Source organism: Leptinotarsa decemlineata, unplaced genomic scaffold (assembly GCF_025532065.1).
Source record: "Leptinotarsa decemlineata unplaced genomic scaffold, Ldec_3_MD MMD2_tig00000035_RagTag_RagTag, whole genome shotgun sequence".
NCBI lineage: Eukaryota > Metazoa > Arthropoda > Insecta > Coleoptera > Chrysomelidae > Leptinotarsa > Leptinotarsa decemlineata.
Window position 1 is genome coordinate 26,611,950 of NW_027412540.1, and position 17,514 is coordinate 26,629,463.

The following is a 17,514-nucleotide window of genomic DNA, read 5'->3' on the forward strand; positions in this document are numbered from 1 at the left end:
AAACGTTAGGATTCATAATGAGAAATGGTAAAGAGTTGTCATGTAATACCCTCAAAACTTTATATTGTTCTTTAGTTAGATCAGCACTGGAATATGCCTCAGTTGCATGGTTCTCATATTACAGATGTGACAAAAAAAATTGAAAATGTTGAAATTCCATTTCTGAAGTATATATCCTTCAAAATAAAGACATATTCCAACTTTAATCGTCAAAATACTTGAAATAATCCTAACTTAACTGAACTTACTACACAGCGCTTTCGTCATGATATGATAGTCATTTACAAACCAACTACTGTCAGGTGAAGTCCAGAGTTCTTATCTTTTAGAAATTATTAATTTCAACTTAAAATCTCACTATATAAGAAATCCTCCATTTTTTTTCATAAAAAAATCATTGCACTAACTATGTCGATCCCCTTTTAAACTGAATTGAAAAAATCTCTTAGTGACATAAGATTAGACTGAAATTGTTCTTGATCCGTTCTTGGTCCAATTCTTTTCCTTATTTACATTAATGACCTTAGTAAGATTGATATACATGGAACCTTTACCATGTTTGCAGACGATACCACCATACTATGGCATGGAAGTGATATAGAAATTCTGAAAGAGCGTATCTTTCTAGACTTACAGAAAGTTAAAACCTGGTGTGACTCAAACTATCTTTGCTTCAACGGAAATAAAACCAAAATCCTGAACTTCAAGTTCAATTATGAAAATCTGACCTTGAATGAACAAATCATAAATAACAATACCAGCATAAAATTCTCAGGTATATACATTGATGATAAATTACGATTTGATGACCATGTAAGGACCATAAACAAAAACCTAGCATCGGGCTGCTATGCAATCAGAGTTATCACTACGGAACAAGGGCAGTCAGAATGGCTTACTTTTCTCTCATTGAATCACACTTAATGTATGGCATTTTGTTCTGGGGTTTTTGCTGTTATCAGCTAATGAGCTCAGTATTTGTCTTACAAAAAAGAGCTCTCAGATATTTATCAAAAGCTAAGTCCAGGGATCACTGTAAACCACTTTTTATAAAACATGGAATTCTGACTGACCCCCCTATACAGTATTTTTATCCTTGAGACAGTGTGCTTGATGCATAAGAAAAAATCCAATATGACAATTGTAAGACCATATAATACTCGTCAAAAAGACCACTTACCCCTACCGCTACCAAAAAGGACATTAACCAAACACTCTCTCATATTTGAGAGTTAAAAATTCTTTAATCATCTGCCGAGCCAAGTAAAAAATATATCATGCTCGAGAATCTTTCGGAAAACCGTCAAAAGTATATTTTTAACTAAAGGATACTACAGCCTGCAGGAGTATTATAGTGACAGTATCTTGGGCTAACTGTAGCTTTTTGCATTTTATCGATAAGATTAAATTATCTGTATTCTATATTTATGTGTGATTTCATGGAGAGATGAAAAAATTTTTATATATTTTTACTTATATATTTTTATTTTTATGTTTTCTTCTTTTTACAACTAGACCAAAGATATATGTATTATCTATTGTTTATATCTGCAAATTTTAACCATTTTATATGAATCACTGACAAATTAATAGGCATATACTGTTGTATTTTACATGTAAACCATGCTTTGTCAACAAAAGTCTTTCCTCTTAGACAATAAAGTACATTGATTCTTATCAGAATAGTAGATCACTGTTATAAATGTAATGAATATTGTTTCTAATGGTGAATCCGTAAATAAATAAATAAGAAAATGAGGTGAATGTACGCGGGCTATTTACATTCGATTAGCGACTTTTTTTATGTTTATACACTCGTTTATACACCCAGTTTGTTGGTGAGAGGCAAAAAGTTAGAAGTGTTTTGCGTGTTTAGAATTGGGTTCAAATTTTGTGTAAAAAATGGAATTAGGTGCTCAAAAACACTTGGAAATGCTGACAGTGGCATACGGTGACTGTACTCTGAGTCAGAAAAATGTTCACAAGTGGTACATCAGGACATCAACACCCGATGAAAATTTTGAGAAAGTGAAGAAAATTGTTATGGAGAATCGTCCAATTACTAATTTAGGGAAGCTGCTGAGGATGTCGCATATCTGTTGGCTCATGGCCATACTTTCAAACATTTTATGACTTTTTAAATTGGTTCTGGGCTGCCAGAAAACATGGACATGCTTTCAACGACGTCTTTCCAGCCCATACCTATTCTGGATGATGACTATTGGAGATTTTTTTTTCAAGGACCGATATGTAACATGCATTTTTTCATTCATTAGTATTTATTTTTCACCTCCATATATAAAATTAGGCCTAATTACTTTCCATGATTATTTTTGATTGCATTATTGAAGTTTTCTCGAATATAATTTATTTTTTTTCATCGATTCCAACAAATAACTAAGTGTTTTTACATTAAAAATAATTATATCGTAGAGTGACATGTTGCGACTGTCAGACTCTTTTATTTCGGACGTAATTTTTTTTGTTTTGAAGCACAATTTTTCTATCAAACTAAAAAAAAAATAGTTTCATGATAATGATAATAATATGTTTATTGTTTAAGAATAAAATTCTTGTTACAAACACAATGTCATAAATAAATATCAATACAAACATGAAGTATAAGTGTATAAAATATAAATGATTAAAATAAAATATAAACTATATATACATACATATGCAGAGGTTACATGACAAGAACTAGGACAACGAATAAAAATATATGTTTCACAAACAGTACAATCGCAGTTTCATCACATTTTAAATTACAGGGCATCGTCAAAATATTCTTGTAGGTCATAATAGGCTTTATCACTTAATAGTTTTGTACATTTCTTTCTAAATATGAAGAAAGGAGTCTCTTTGATTTCATTGGGAAGTTTATTGTATATCCTGATTCCATTAGTTGAACCAATCATGTTTTTGGAATTGGTAGATTCAGTTCATTTGACCGCCTTGGGTGGTATGTGGCTGTAGCTGTAGATTCATAGTTCTCCCTATTTTTATGTATAATTGTCACGGTTTCCAATATAAATATTGAAATAACCGTAAGGAGTCTATGTTCTCGAAAAAAGGGGTTTACATGAATCCCGCGATTTCGTATTACATAAGTACATGATGGCCCTTTTTTGCAAGACAAAACCGACTGCATAAGTTGTTTACTGCAAACACCTCAAAAGGGTATACCATACCTTAGATGAGAGTCTATTAAGGCATAGTACACTACTTTCGCTGCAGCAAACCCCAGTTCCTTCGAGATGTTTCTCAGTGCGAAACATCCTGATGCCAATTTTTTGTTGATGTGTGCAATATGCTGAGAGAATTTTAAATTTTCATCTAAATAAATTCCCAAAAATTTCAAAGTGCAGTTATTTGTTATTCTGTTATTGTCTGGGGGGATATCAGGTATATAACACTTGAATGCTAATATATTTGTTTTGCTAGTATTCAATGATAGAAGATTCGAGTCGAACCAATTCTTCACTTTGGCAAATTTTGTTATGCAATCTGTTTTTGTCCTTGTCATGCCACACTAATGTGGAGTCATCAACAAATAAGGTAAAGCTTCCTGTAATCGATATGTTGGTCAAATCATTAATGTATAACAGAAACAGTATAGGACCTAACAAAGAGCCTTGAGGTACTCCACAATTATCTCTCCCACGTCCGAGTTAGATGACGTTCTTACAAATTGTTTTCTGTCAGAAAGGGATGGACTCTTCCAAATATGACTGGTGTCCCTAAAACCACATCTTATGACTTTCCGAAGCAATATGCTGTGATTGACACAGTCAGAAGCTTTGGATAAGTCACAAAGCACTGCTGCAGTGGCTTCCCCGCTGTTGATTTCGTTATAGTAAAATAAAATAAAGAATCATTACTTTACTAGAATGACACATTTAGGTGCTGTGCGTTAAGGAAATTGCCTACCCTACAATTGAATATTACTCAAGAGGAAGATCAGTTTGATCTTCCTCTTGAAGATGATCACTTGGTGATCGAAACACGTGTCGAGGTGTTAAAATAACGGTTTGGTGTTGGGATAAAAACTCCAGTACCATTCATTACTGCACCAAAGGTTCCAAACAGTGCATTACAAGTACCCTACAATGGGGAATGTTCCTCAATTTGGGTTATTTCAGCAAATGCTAGTTTGAACAAAATAAAGTTGAGTTAAATTCATGAGTTTTTCAAATTCACTTCGAAAAGTATTCAAATTGGTGTTTCAAAGGTTGGGATTTGATTTTTAAAGGGATTTGTTTCTAATTCACATATTGGCAACATCGCCTATATCACGTTGAAATAATTTATACATACCTAGATAAAAAGGAAAATTATCTTTATGAATCAACAATTGAGGCAAAATATAAATTATAGTTCAATACCACCTCCACAAGCCACATAAACAACAGTTGTTTTGTTATTTATTTACATAGAGGAAAATAGCTTATGTGCACAAAATGTCATATGTCACAGAATGTCTCGGAACTTGGAACATAAGTAAACGTAACAGCACGCCTATGAAATATGTCATCTTTGTTTGTCTCGTACAGGTAACAGATTCATTGTCCTTTATTACCTATAACCGATGTTGCCAAATGGTGAAATAGAAACGAATCCATTTAAATGTTGAATGCATCATTTCATTCCTCTTTTTTAAGAATTTAAATAATTTTTTAAAGAAAAAGGTTGAAATGCGTTGTTTTAGAGCTCTTTTATGAAAACTACTTGATTTTCGTCAGGAGGAACATTGCCCATTCTAAAACTTCACCGTAGACTGAAGCTGTTAAGACCTTTTTACGACTTCAGTATTCATTACGAAAACAGTTTGCTGTACTGAAAACTATGGGCTCGAGCACTCCCAATTCTTTTATCAACGCCAATAAAATAGATTATGAAACAATGCCAACAAAACAAACAAATTATAATTAAGATAATGCTAGATCAACAGAAATCACTGAAATATGATTCACCAGGATTGTGACATCCTTTTGTTTTATCACTATTCTCGAGATAAGTACAGAATGAGTTCATAAATATCATACCAACTAGATGCTTACATAGGAGTTATTTATAAATGAATATGAAGGTGTTTTGTTGTTGTGAATTTCAAAGTTCGTTGCTATAAACATTTCATAATTTAAATAGGCTGCCTGTTCAAAAAATAAGGTGAATTTTCATTTTTCACGAAAAATATTCGTCGATTCATCAATTTCTATTTTGTCCCCTTGAAAGTAACCCCCTCAGATATGAAACACTTGTGCCACCGTTTTGTCCATTCCACGAAGCAGTTCCGATATGCACTTGGGAATAGAATAAAGTCGCAGGGGGGCAAATCTGGTGAAATAGGTGGCTGAGGCATGATTACGGTGTTGTTTTTGGTCAGAAGAACTATAATAGGGGAGCCCAAGCGGGGATTTCGGGATTTACTAAAGCGCGGCAGATTAATATACAGGGGATACCTTGTACCAGGTTAAGTACCTCCACCAAATATGAGCTCTATATATTAGGCCGCCTGTGAGGGATAAAGGATCAGATTAGTAAAAAAAATATTATCATTAGAAATTCTCGAGCGCGTCAGATTAAGGTAGGGAGAGTTAATTACCTACTAAAAAGTGTATATTCCAGTAATCTGACAATTTGAGAGTGACGTAAAGAAAGGGGAGGGCCGCAATGTTGTAAAAAAATAACGGCATTTCGACATTCTCGAGAGTAGCTAATTTTTTTTTATTATGAAGGAAATAATTCAAGGTTAACGAAAAATATATAATCTGACGATTTCCCCAAGCCGAAATAACAAAAATTCGTCGATAAAGTTTAATGCGTGCAGCTGTGTGATACCTATATCTCCCTCTCCGAGTTTCTATACCTCTATTCTCTATTCACTTTTTCTCTGTCTATTACTCTCTCATTCCGTCCCCACTCACCCCATTACAGCTGATCACAGAGACTCGTTCGTGATGAAGATGAAGATGATTATTAATCAATCAATTAATTGATGAATGTAGCCGTTACTACGTGGTAGGAAATCATAATGAAGAAAAGAGAAATTAAAATTTCTTATACAATAAGGACATTTTAAAACTTATATATTGTATAAGTTTGAAAATGTCCTTATAGGACGAAACTGCAGTAACTGCAGTAGTTACAAATAAAAGTGGTAAAAAACATAGAAAGTTTCATTTCTCTTTTCTTCTTTAATTAATCAGTTGATTATAAAAAATTAAATTTTTTTGAGCATTTTTTTAAAATTATTTTCTTATGAATACAAGTATTCTACTTAAAAAACATACACTTATTTATTTCCTGAGCTTTTCAATTAATTAAGTTCAATTAATTTTAAAAAAAATTGTTTCTGTCAGATTAAGCGAATCCCTCTAGAGAATCGTCAGATTATGAGACAGCACGTCTGAAACATAAAGATGAACCATATATATCTTAATCTGACGCGCTTGAGTATTTCAAAATGGCGAATTTTTTTTTGCACATTATAATAATGGCCGTGAGTTTGCGTCAGATCGAAATCGTCAGATTATTGAATGAGAGCTTTTTTTTGTTGCACTTAACACCCCCTTAGAAAATCTGACGCGCTCGGTTAAATTTTCTTTTCACTTTTAATCCTTACGTACAACCACCCGCATCATGCAAACGATCAGATTAACATACGAATATTATTGAAAATACGTAGGACATTGATGCTATCAATATCTGACGCGCTCGAGTATGTCTATGCAACAGTATTTTTTTACATACTTAAAAATCTATAGCCGCTTCCCCCACCGATGAAAAGGTATATATTATATAACATTTTTTTCTTCTTATCATCTAAGCTTTGCAACCTAATATGTCTCAATGACTCTCGAGTAAATCCCCATTTTGCATCGTGGGCTTCCCTGCTATACGGACAAGCTATAACAAGCATAACTTGTACGATCATATGACAAAAACTACCGATGCATTACGCCACAGTAATGGAAGAAAACAGTGGTCAAAACATTGGCATGTTCGTGCTTTTTGGTAGTGTTGTCCACAGCCAAAAATTCGAAATTTGAATTGTTTTGTAATTTTTATATTGAAGTCCGATTTTTAATTAATGGTTCCGAATAAGAAGCTATAGAAATGATAAAATAGTCGAAATCATGAAATAAAAGTATTCCCTTTCCAAAGTCATTACACTTTTATACAGCTGGTTATAGTATTGCAGGGGAGAAGTTGGAACGTTATGATGGATGACAAGATGGACTTTCAGTATGAACACATATCTAGCAAAGCAATGTTAGGGTTTCACCAACATTTTTTCTATTAAAATACTATACTCTGCATTGGTAAGATCAGTGATAGAGTATTGCACTTGAATTTGGTCTCAAACTTACTTCAACCACAGTTATAATATTGAGAAAGTTCAGAATAAATTTCTTAGATATGTTGCCTACAAAATGAACATGCCAGCTAGAAATCATTCGCTCTTTGAAATTCGCTCTACTATTGGATTGCTCAAACTCACTACAAGACGGGCACATAATTGTTAAACAATGAAATTAACTGCCCAACTCTTCTCTGTCAAGTTAATCTGCATGTTCCCCCGAGGAGGACACGTAACTTTCAGTCTCGACTTTCATAGGTGTAATTATGGAAAACATTTTCTTTTGTCCAGAATGGGGAATGTTTCTCCTGACGAAAATCAAGTAGTTTTCATAAAAGAGTTCTAAAACAACTCATTTTAAACTTATCATTTCAACCTTTTTCTTTAAAAAATTATTTAAATACTTGAAAAAGAGGAATGAAATAATGCATTCAACATTTAAAGGTATTCGTTTCTATTTCACCATTTGGCAACATCGGTTATAGCTAATAAAGGACAATGAATCTGTTACCTGTATGAGACAAACAAAGATGACATTTTTCAGAGGCGTGCTGTTCTGTTTACTTATGTTCCGAGCTCCGAGACATTCTGTGACATATGACATTTTGTGCACCTAATCTATCTTCATCTATATAAATAAATAACAAAACAACTGTTGTTTATGTGGCTTGTGGAGGTGGTATTGAACTTTAATTTATATTTTGCCTTAATTGTTAATTTATAAAGATAATTTTCCTTTTTGAAAGTAGAATATCTAGGTACGTATAAATTATGTCAACTTGATATAGGCGATGTTGCCAATATGTGAATTAGGAACAAATCCCTTTAAAAATTAAAACCCAACATTTGAAACATCATTTTGAATACTTTTCGAAGTGAATTTGAAAAACTCATGAATTAAACTCAACTTTATTTTGTTCAAACTTGCATTTGCTGTAATAACCCAAATTGAGGGATATTCCCCAGTCTATCAAATGCCAATGAGACCAATATTGATTTTTTTCACATCTCTCAGAGCACTCTTAGATATACTCTAAGTGGTATAGATTTATAAGACTATTTTTTTTATCACAATTTCATTTCAATTTTCTTTATGTAGGTTGATTTATTACAATAGTTAACTTTCTAATGTTAATAAATTGTATAAAAATTGGGGGTTACCTGTTGAATAAAAAAATAAATAATGAATATCAGGTTTTTCATTCTTTTTCATACATTATAAAAAATTAATTATTTTCGTAACTTCTTATTTAGAACCATTAGGTAATTGAAAATAAGACTTGAATATGAAATTCCAATTTTGCGTTGAAATTCGATTTCTAAGCAGCTTTTTCAAATGACCTATTTCGTTATTATCAACGCGAAGCAAAATATCGAGAATTTGAATTTTTCGCAGGAACGCAGTAGGCTGGTTTCAAGGCTATAACTCGGGCTAAGTATTGCGAAAAGTGCGGCCCATGGATTTAGGGTCGCGTCGATAAAGTAGGTACTTATATATAAACTACTGAAAGTAATTACTTATCTCAACGTCGGTGGGGAATCCCCGTCGAGAACGGAACGAAAAGGGTTTGCCAGTTCAGAAATGTATATCGCAAAAAAATCGGAAGAATTTTTTTGTACTTATCCTCAAGCCAAAAATCATTACATATCGAAAGAGTTTGTCCCTTTTTCCTAATTTACGACACAGTATTAAGAAAATTATGAGATAAGATAGCGCTCTGTTGGTCCGTTTAATGATTTACAGCCGCTAAACGTAGAATTTTTCAAAAGAAAAACCTTGAAAATTACTTTTTTGTTCGGCTGTTGCGCGTGATGATTTTTAAGAGATTTTTCTGTCACTTTTGCCCCCCCCCAAGCCCCTCCCCTCCCATAGATCGACTAAAGCGTTCCGCACACACATAGTGGATTGTGATGTTACGCGGTTACTCCAGATCAATAACACCAATATCGCTTCATAGCCTACCCTTTAAAAACTCACTCTGTACAACTATAACAGTTGAGATATTTAACGAACCAAAAGAAAAAAAGTTTTTTTTTTTCACAAAGTAAGATAAGCCATTTTTCGAACCTTTTTTATAAATTGCGTTTAATTTGCCTACTTTGAAAACAGTGCTATCTGAAATATATTTCGATCAGTCTTTCCATAGATTTATTTCCTTAATAACGAACTGACGAATCAAGAAAAGTTAACAGCCTTTTTCCGTCATGATTCTGAATAATTCGACAGAAATGGCTGAAGGCGACATGGCGAGTGATGGAAGTTCTTTTGATTATTTTTCATTCGAGGATCGTGAAATGAGTATGAAACAAGGATTTGTGAATTTTGGCTATCTTAGAAATTCAACTCGCTCGGTGAAATATATATACGATGGGCTCGATTTCCCGAATAACATGAAAGGATTTATGTATCGACAAGGACAGGTACCATATATTTTATGAGAAATTTATAACCCATATTTTCTGTTCTGTGACTATTTGGCATTTTTCTGCATCAGAAACTCTGAATTGATGCGTTGTGTTTCAACTTTAGGAATCCAAAATCATGTATATTGTAACTGTTTCGATTGTACGGTAGAAATAAACCAAAAAAACACTTAACTCGAAAATTTGGAATACGGTAAAAAGATAAGCGGATAGAGACAACAGCCTAATTGTATGACAAAAACGGCACCTTAGCAGATGATACATCACAAGGTCAACTATTGACCACACATTTATATTAATAATAGCGATGCAAAAATATACAAAACCAATAATATAGGAGTAGGTACTATTTTTATCAAGGATATATTAGTTTTAGCCGCATTTCTGATGTAACAACACCTAACCTATCATCTGAAGGAAACTGAAACATTTATTGCAAATTTAGTTATAGCAAACTTTTCAATGTAACCAAATCTAACGGATATTTTTGTAAAAAGTATTTTGTGGAACGATTATTGTTCAAAAAATACCTCTTTTAACATTCTAAGACGATTCATAGTTTTGAGATTTACAACTCTGCAGTTTGTTATAGAGAATAAAAAACATTCCACTATGAAATTTATAGAATATAGAAATTTACATGATCGTCAAATGAGACGGTTCAAAAATATGTTTACAAAAATCTCAAATCTGCGTTTTTCATATAATGAATTACCAAATGACATTAAATAATTTTCCAACACAGAAAAATTCAAGATAGTATTAAAGAACTATTTGTTTTAATAACTCAACAACAGATACAAAAGTTATGGTATATAAATCAATAATCCAACCCCATTTTAACTACTGTGCATCTATTTTATTCTCTTTTGATTTGAACAAATTGCAACAAATACAAAAACTACAAAATCGAAGAATGTGAATAATTTTAAAATGTAACAGGCATACAACCAATTTCTACCATGCTATCTGCTCTACAATGGCTCTCATTATCCAAAAGATTATTCTATTGTTCCATGGTTTTCATTTATAAAATAATAAATAAAATGACCCCACCATACTTGCTATCATTAATAACTTTCAATAAGGACATTCATCACCATTCTACTAGGCACAACAGTCACGTTCATATAAATAGAACAAATACAAGAAATAGTATGAGCCGTTTATTTTTTAAAGGTTTTGTCCAATTCAATGACTTATCTGTTTCAATTAAATCTACTCTATCATTAAAGATTTTCAAGAAATATATTGAAATATATTCATGATGGAAATTGAAAAAATTCCTTTTTGTTCAGTTAAAATTATGTATGTATATAAAATTGTATTATTTATATGAATTTTGTTGATTATATTATATTTTAAGTTAGCTAACCTGTATATTAGGGAATCCTAATTCAATAAATAAAAATAAATAAACTAACTTACAATATCATATCCGTTTTGTTTTTTATTATAATTATCCAGACCAAATCGAAAATAGCTCTCTTTGAAGTTATATATTTCTTTTATAAATAATTCCCTTTATAAACCATTTCAGTTTCCTGGGAATAAATAAATGTTTGAATATAAAAAAAACCATTGCAAACAGTAGACTGTCCTGATTTTCAATTTTTTTTTCATTTGAAACAATTTTAAGATTTCTCAAGAAGTCATTTTGGAAAAACCGCTAATAATCATAACCCTACTTTCTCATTTCTTCTCCCAAGATTAGATTTAACGACATAGTTGAAATAGTTGAATTCTGGCTCGGGCTATATTCAATATACGTTGTATTAAAATGTTTGGTTATCCAAAAGTTCATGCAGGAATTCGAAGAATAATTAATTTGAATGAGGTAGCTGTGTAAAGTCAATTACAATAACTACTCGTGTTGTAAACTTTAACAGCACCGTATTTTAACTGTTTTTAACTTTTTTATATTAGAAACTGTTCATTGCCCATCCTTAATCGAACACTCTACAGCAATTTTGGACACATATACAGTCGAGTTTATCTGTTTTTTGTTTCAGTATAACCTGAATAATAGTAGAGACAAAACAGTACAAGAAGCTGGCATCAAATGGACTCCTCTGGACCGTCTTTCGATTGTCGTAAACCAACTAAGGAACAATTCGCTGTTTGTCCAGGACTACAGTGAGGATGACTTGCTACTTGGTGCGTCCGCAAGCCCGACAGCCGGAGAAGGACCGAGTCACTCCTGTGATATTCCGCCAGTGGTCCTCGATGATTATGAAAACGGTCCCGCCACATCGCGCCCCTATTTGAAGCCCATAATTATTGAATCCACCAATTACGTCGGTCTCGTCAATCAAGCCATGACGTGTTATTTGAACAGCTTGCTACAGGCCCTGTACATGACACCGGAATTCAGAAACGCGCTGTATAATTGGGAATTCGACGGAGCCAACGAGTCGCGATCGATACCTTACCAACTGCAGAAGCTGTTCTTGAACCTACAAACTTCTTCCAAACCTGCCATCGAAACAACCGATTTGACCACCAGTTTCGGATGGCAGAACAGCGATGCCTGGCACCAACACGACATACAGGAACTGTGCAGAGTGATGTTTGACGCGCTCGAGCAGAAATTCAAAGATACCAAACAAGCTAACCTCATCAATGATCTTTATGAAGGAAAGATGCTCGATTACGTCAAATGTTTGGAGTGCGGCACAGAAAAGTCTCGAGAGGACACGTTCCTCGATATACCGTTACCTGTGAGACCTTTCGGTAGTGCGGTAGCTTATAATAGCGTGGAGGAGGCCCTTAGAGCTTTTGTTCAACCGGAAACGCTAGACGGAAACAATCAATATCACTGCGAGAAATGCAACAAGAAGTGTGACGCCCACAAAGGATTGAAGTTCACGAAATTCCCTTATTTGCTCACTCTTCATATGAAACGTTTCGATTTCGATTATAACACTATGCATCGGATAAAGCTCAATGACAAGTAAGTACTGGTTTTTGCGGTTATGTTCGATTGGTGGATGGTGATCAGTAACATTGAATCAATTTTCATATCGAATTTTCACATAACTCGAATATTTGTTTTGTTGTTGAATAATTGTTGTACTGAAGATCAAATTTGCAATTTTTTGGGAGAGATTAAATTGGAGAAAACGTACTTTATTGATGTTAGTGAATCTGAAACCAAGGGTAGTTCAACAACTGTTCATTATCAAGCTTCGAAGGATGAATAAACGCCCTAAACACCTGCACCAGAATCGGAAGGTGTTTTTGATCCATCTGTGGACCTCTTGATATTTCCTTCTCCAAACCGAGGGTGGGGAAGATTCGTTTGTATTCGCACCTGTCAATTAGATACGCACGTTTTCCTATCAAACTAGACTTTACTTACGTTTTCTATTTGGAGAACAGCAGATAAATCTATAATAAAACCCCTGAAAAACCTTACAAAACAAAATAATAAGAAGCATTTATAAATTACCATATTTGGAACCAACATTGAACTTATATAAGCGAAACCTTTTATTGGGCTTGAATTCACTCTATAAACTCGAAATTAGCTGCTTCATTCATTCTGTAAAAAGTAATACAAAGAAATCAAACTTGAATTTTATTCCAATTGGACATATTCACAGTCATGCCACAAGACAAACAAATTTTTGGTCACAAATTAAGATAACAAAAAATTTTGCAAAAAAATCGATATATCATGATGGAATCATTATACAGGGTGATTCAAATTACTTTGACAAACTTCAGGAGGTGATTCCTCACAATATTCTAATATGAATTGTCCAAATAAATAAATGTCCGGAAACGCTTCATTTCCAAGACACAGGATGTTGAAGTTTTATTTTTATTTTCGTTTTTTTTCAAATAACTTTTGAAATACTCAACTTAATTAAACGAAACTTGGTAATAGGAGGTTTTTGAGGTGTCGAATTCGAACCTGATGTTCTTATTGCTCTTACTCGTAGGGGGCGGACTTCCAGCACATTTTTTAGTAAAAAAATCGATTCCTCTATCATATCTACGTAAATAAGCTACCCTTGTTACTAGTCGCTGTAAGCAACCGTTTTCTAAATATTTGGACTTGGACACTTCGAGTCGATTATTTGATTATCGATGCATGTTGAAGTTATTACGAATATTTTGCTTTGGAAATGAATTTGACGTTTTACTCGTTTGAAGAGGTCATTACTGTTTGGTATGTTCCTTTATGACATCCTTAAGCGAAATAGTTATTTTTGTATCAAGGGTGCATAATCAGTATTGATTTTAATAAAATTTGCAAGAAATGTCAATATTTTATTTCAGGAAATTTTGAATATGTAGAATAAACTAAAATATACGAAACTAAATTGTATTCAAATAAATTGTTGGAAGTGTCCACCTTCAGCGAAGATACAGGCAGTCAGTCGTCTAGTCATTGAATCTCGTACCCGCTCAAAAATTATTGGTGTGTTTCTTATTGTTTCACAGGCGTCTACTATTCGGTTTCTTAGATCTTTCTCGTTCACTACTGGAGTCTTATAAACTAGTGACTTCAAATGTCCCCAAAAATAAAAATCTATCGGGTTTAGATCTGGGGACCTTAGTGCCCACGCCTGGTTAGGTTCTTCTACACCCCTACCGATCCATCGATTTGGATAGACTGTGTTAAGGAAGGCTACAACGCTAAAATGGGCCGAAGCCCCATCATGCATAAACCACATGCGGATACGAATTTCTAATGGTACATTCTGAAGTAGTCCCGGCAATTCATTTTCTAAAAAGTGTCTGTAAGTTGCGCCATTTAGTCGGAGCGGAAGAAAGAAAGGACCTATCAAGTAATTATCAATTATTGCCGCCCATACATTTACAGAAAATTGATACTGATAATGCCTTTCACTAACTGCGTGTGGATTTTCGAGAGCCCAAACATGGTTGTTATGAAAGTTTGTGATAGCATTTCGGGAGAAGTTTGCCTCGTCCGTGAAGAGTACATATCTTAAATATTGAGGATTTTCAGCCAATTTTCTCAAAAACCATTGACACATAGTAATGCGTTGGGGAAAGTCTCGTGGCAAAAGAGGTTGTACCCTTTGAATATGGTATGGATAAAACTGTTGATCGTGGATAATTCTCCAAACTGTGGACTGAGTAGAATTGACAGCTTCAGCAATTACTCTTGTGCTTGTTTCTGGATTCTCCTCGAGAGCGTTCAAAACAGCTTCTTCCAATTATGGGGTTCGGACTGTTCGTGGTCTTTCAATAATATCAGCTGCCCTCTTAAAGCTACCTATTTCTGCCAAACGACAGTGGAGACTAGCAAATGTTGGAGCTGAAGGCAGTACTCGATTAGGAAATCGCTCCTGGTAAATACGTCTTGCTTCGCGCGTATTGCCTTCCACAAGCCCATAAACGAAATGCATATCGGCTAAATAGCATTATTGTTTAAATAATCCATTTTTTCAAAATAAGTGTTTTCTACTTCTACTTACGGAAACTTCAACAAAACGTCTAACTGTCACAAAATATGTAATTACCAAAACTACTCACAAACGTCAAATTTATTACCAAAGCATTCTTGTGAAAAATGCAAAATATTCGTAATAACTTCAACATGCATCGATTATCAAATAATCGACTTGAAGTTTTCAAGTCCAAATATTTAGAAAACGGTTGCTTACAGCGACTAGTAACAGGGTAGCTTATTTACGTAGATATGATAGAGGAATCGATTTTTTACTGACAAATGTGCTAGAAGTACGCCCAAAAAAGTTATGAATCTTTAAAAATGAAGAAGACGTGTAGGTGGCGCCCCCTACGAGTAAGAGCAATAAGAACATCAGGTTCGAATTCGACACCTCAAAAACCTCCTATTGCCAAGTTTCGTTTAATTAAGTTCAGTATTTCAAAAGTTATTTGAAAAAAACGAAAATAAAAATAAAACTTCAACATCCTGTATCTTGGAAACGAAGCGTTTCCGGACATTTATTTATTTGGACAATTCATATTAGAATATTGTGAGGAATCACCTCCTGAAGTTTGTCAAAGTACTTTTGAATCACCCTGTATATAATTCAATTCCAGAAAAAATAAAGAAGTATTATTCCATTACAAAATTCAAATATCAATTGAAAAAAAATCTAATTAGTAGAATTTCATAGTTTGCATTTTATTTCTATTACACGTTTTCAACATATACTTTCTGTAACCAATTTCATTATTTGACTGTATTTCATTGGTATTTTTTCTCTAGATATAATATGTGTTCATTGTAAAGTATGTTATTTCTGTTATTTCATTATACTTTGTAGTTAGTCATAGTCCCTAATTATAAGCAATAAACCGAATTGAATTGAAATGATAAGATACCCTTGTTAACTTTTTATTCTTCTCTATTTTTGGAGAATTGTCTGTATAAACCCTTGAATTTATTAAATATTTCACCGTGGAGTTTATTCTTAATATATTTGCAAAAAACTACCAAGAAAAGTTGATTTATAGCCAGGAAAATAGTACCGTTTATAATGTCAATGTTACTGAATCCAGAATTGAGAGTCTGATTTGATTCTTTGTTCTGAGTCATCACCCCATTTGACTGTATTGGCATATAATATCACCTTGAAACCTTTTAGGGTTGTGTTTCCTGAAAAACTAAACTTGAATTCCTTCATAACAGCAAACCGGTCAGAAAGTGAGCATATGGAAGAAAGAGAAAATATTGTTAAGTATGATGATTGCAGTACGACCGATTCGGGATCAGCAGACGATGAGAGTTGTCAGTTGACTGATGCGTCTTCTACTGTTAATGGACAGGATGATAATTGTGCAGATAGTGATGAAGGTAAAGGTTCTAAATGAGTCACTTTTGAAAACATATCTGAGGAAATTATTAGTTTATCAACTTTTTCAAATGATAATAATAATAATAATAGCCTTTATTACCCAACAGTTGAAAATCATTCACAGGGTTAACTAAGTATGTTGAAAAAGTAATATAGGTCCTTATAATTACAAAGTTACAATTTGAGAAAATGAGTAAAAAAATTTAAAATAATAAAATAAAAACCAAATATACCAGAAAATTAAAAATTCTCCATGAAATACTGAGGTCCAGTGTCAACCGGGAATCATAATTGAGATCACACAAATTTGAAATTGAATTGAAATTATTGCAAATGCTAAAGATAGGTGACTTGAGGTACAAATTGGTTCTGGTCAGTCGGCTGTAAAAAGTTTTTGTACTTCTAGTTCTAAAATAAGGCATACAGAAATTTATAAGAGATAACACCTCCATAGCCTCCACATTCTTGTGCAGTAATTTATACAGAAAAACTATTCTAGCAAGTTTTATGGGTATGGGTTCTGACTAGTCTGATAAAGTTTTATACTGTATGTACCACATGTATAAAATCTTTTAATGATGAATAAATTTCTATTCTATTCTATTCTATTCTATTCTATTCAAGATTCTTAATATTGAATGTTATGGTAAGAGATTCATATGAAATACCTCTATCAGGATATATACAATAAGATTTAAAGTAAATAAACTTTAGGAAACAACGTTGAACTTTTCCAAATAATGTATTATAGCAATGGGGAATGTTCCTCCTGACGAAAATCAAGTAGTTTTCATAAAAGAGTTCTAAAACAACGCATTTTAAACTTATCATTTCAACCTATTTCTTTAAAAAATTATTTAAATACTTAAAAAAGAGGAATGAAATAATGCATTCAACATTTAAAGGGATTCGTTTCTATTTCAC

At 33.1% G+C, this 17,514-nt stretch overlaps 1 protein-coding gene across 2 annotated transcripts in view; it reads left to right on the plus strand.

Moving 5' to 3' along the window:
• Usp47 (Ubiquitin specific protease 47) overlaps positions 1 to 17,514 on the plus strand; it is a 42,004-nt gene that overhangs the window by 2,363 nt on the left and 22,127 nt on the right. The window contains exons 1-3 of one of the 2 annotated variants that reach the window (XM_023172274.2): positions 9,462 to 9,784; positions 11,800 to 12,740; positions 16,381 to 16,589. In XM_023172274.2, the coding sequence (XP_023028042.2) occupies positions 9,569 to 9,784; positions 11,800 to 12,740; positions 16,381 to 16,589 (1,366 nt within the window). In that variant the 5' untranslated portion in view covers positions 9,462 to 9,568. Of the gene's footprint in view, positions 1 to 9,461; positions 9,785 to 11,799; positions 12,741 to 16,380; positions 16,590 to 17,514 lie in introns of those variants that run through there. The other variant, XM_023172281.2, reaches the window with a different exon arrangement.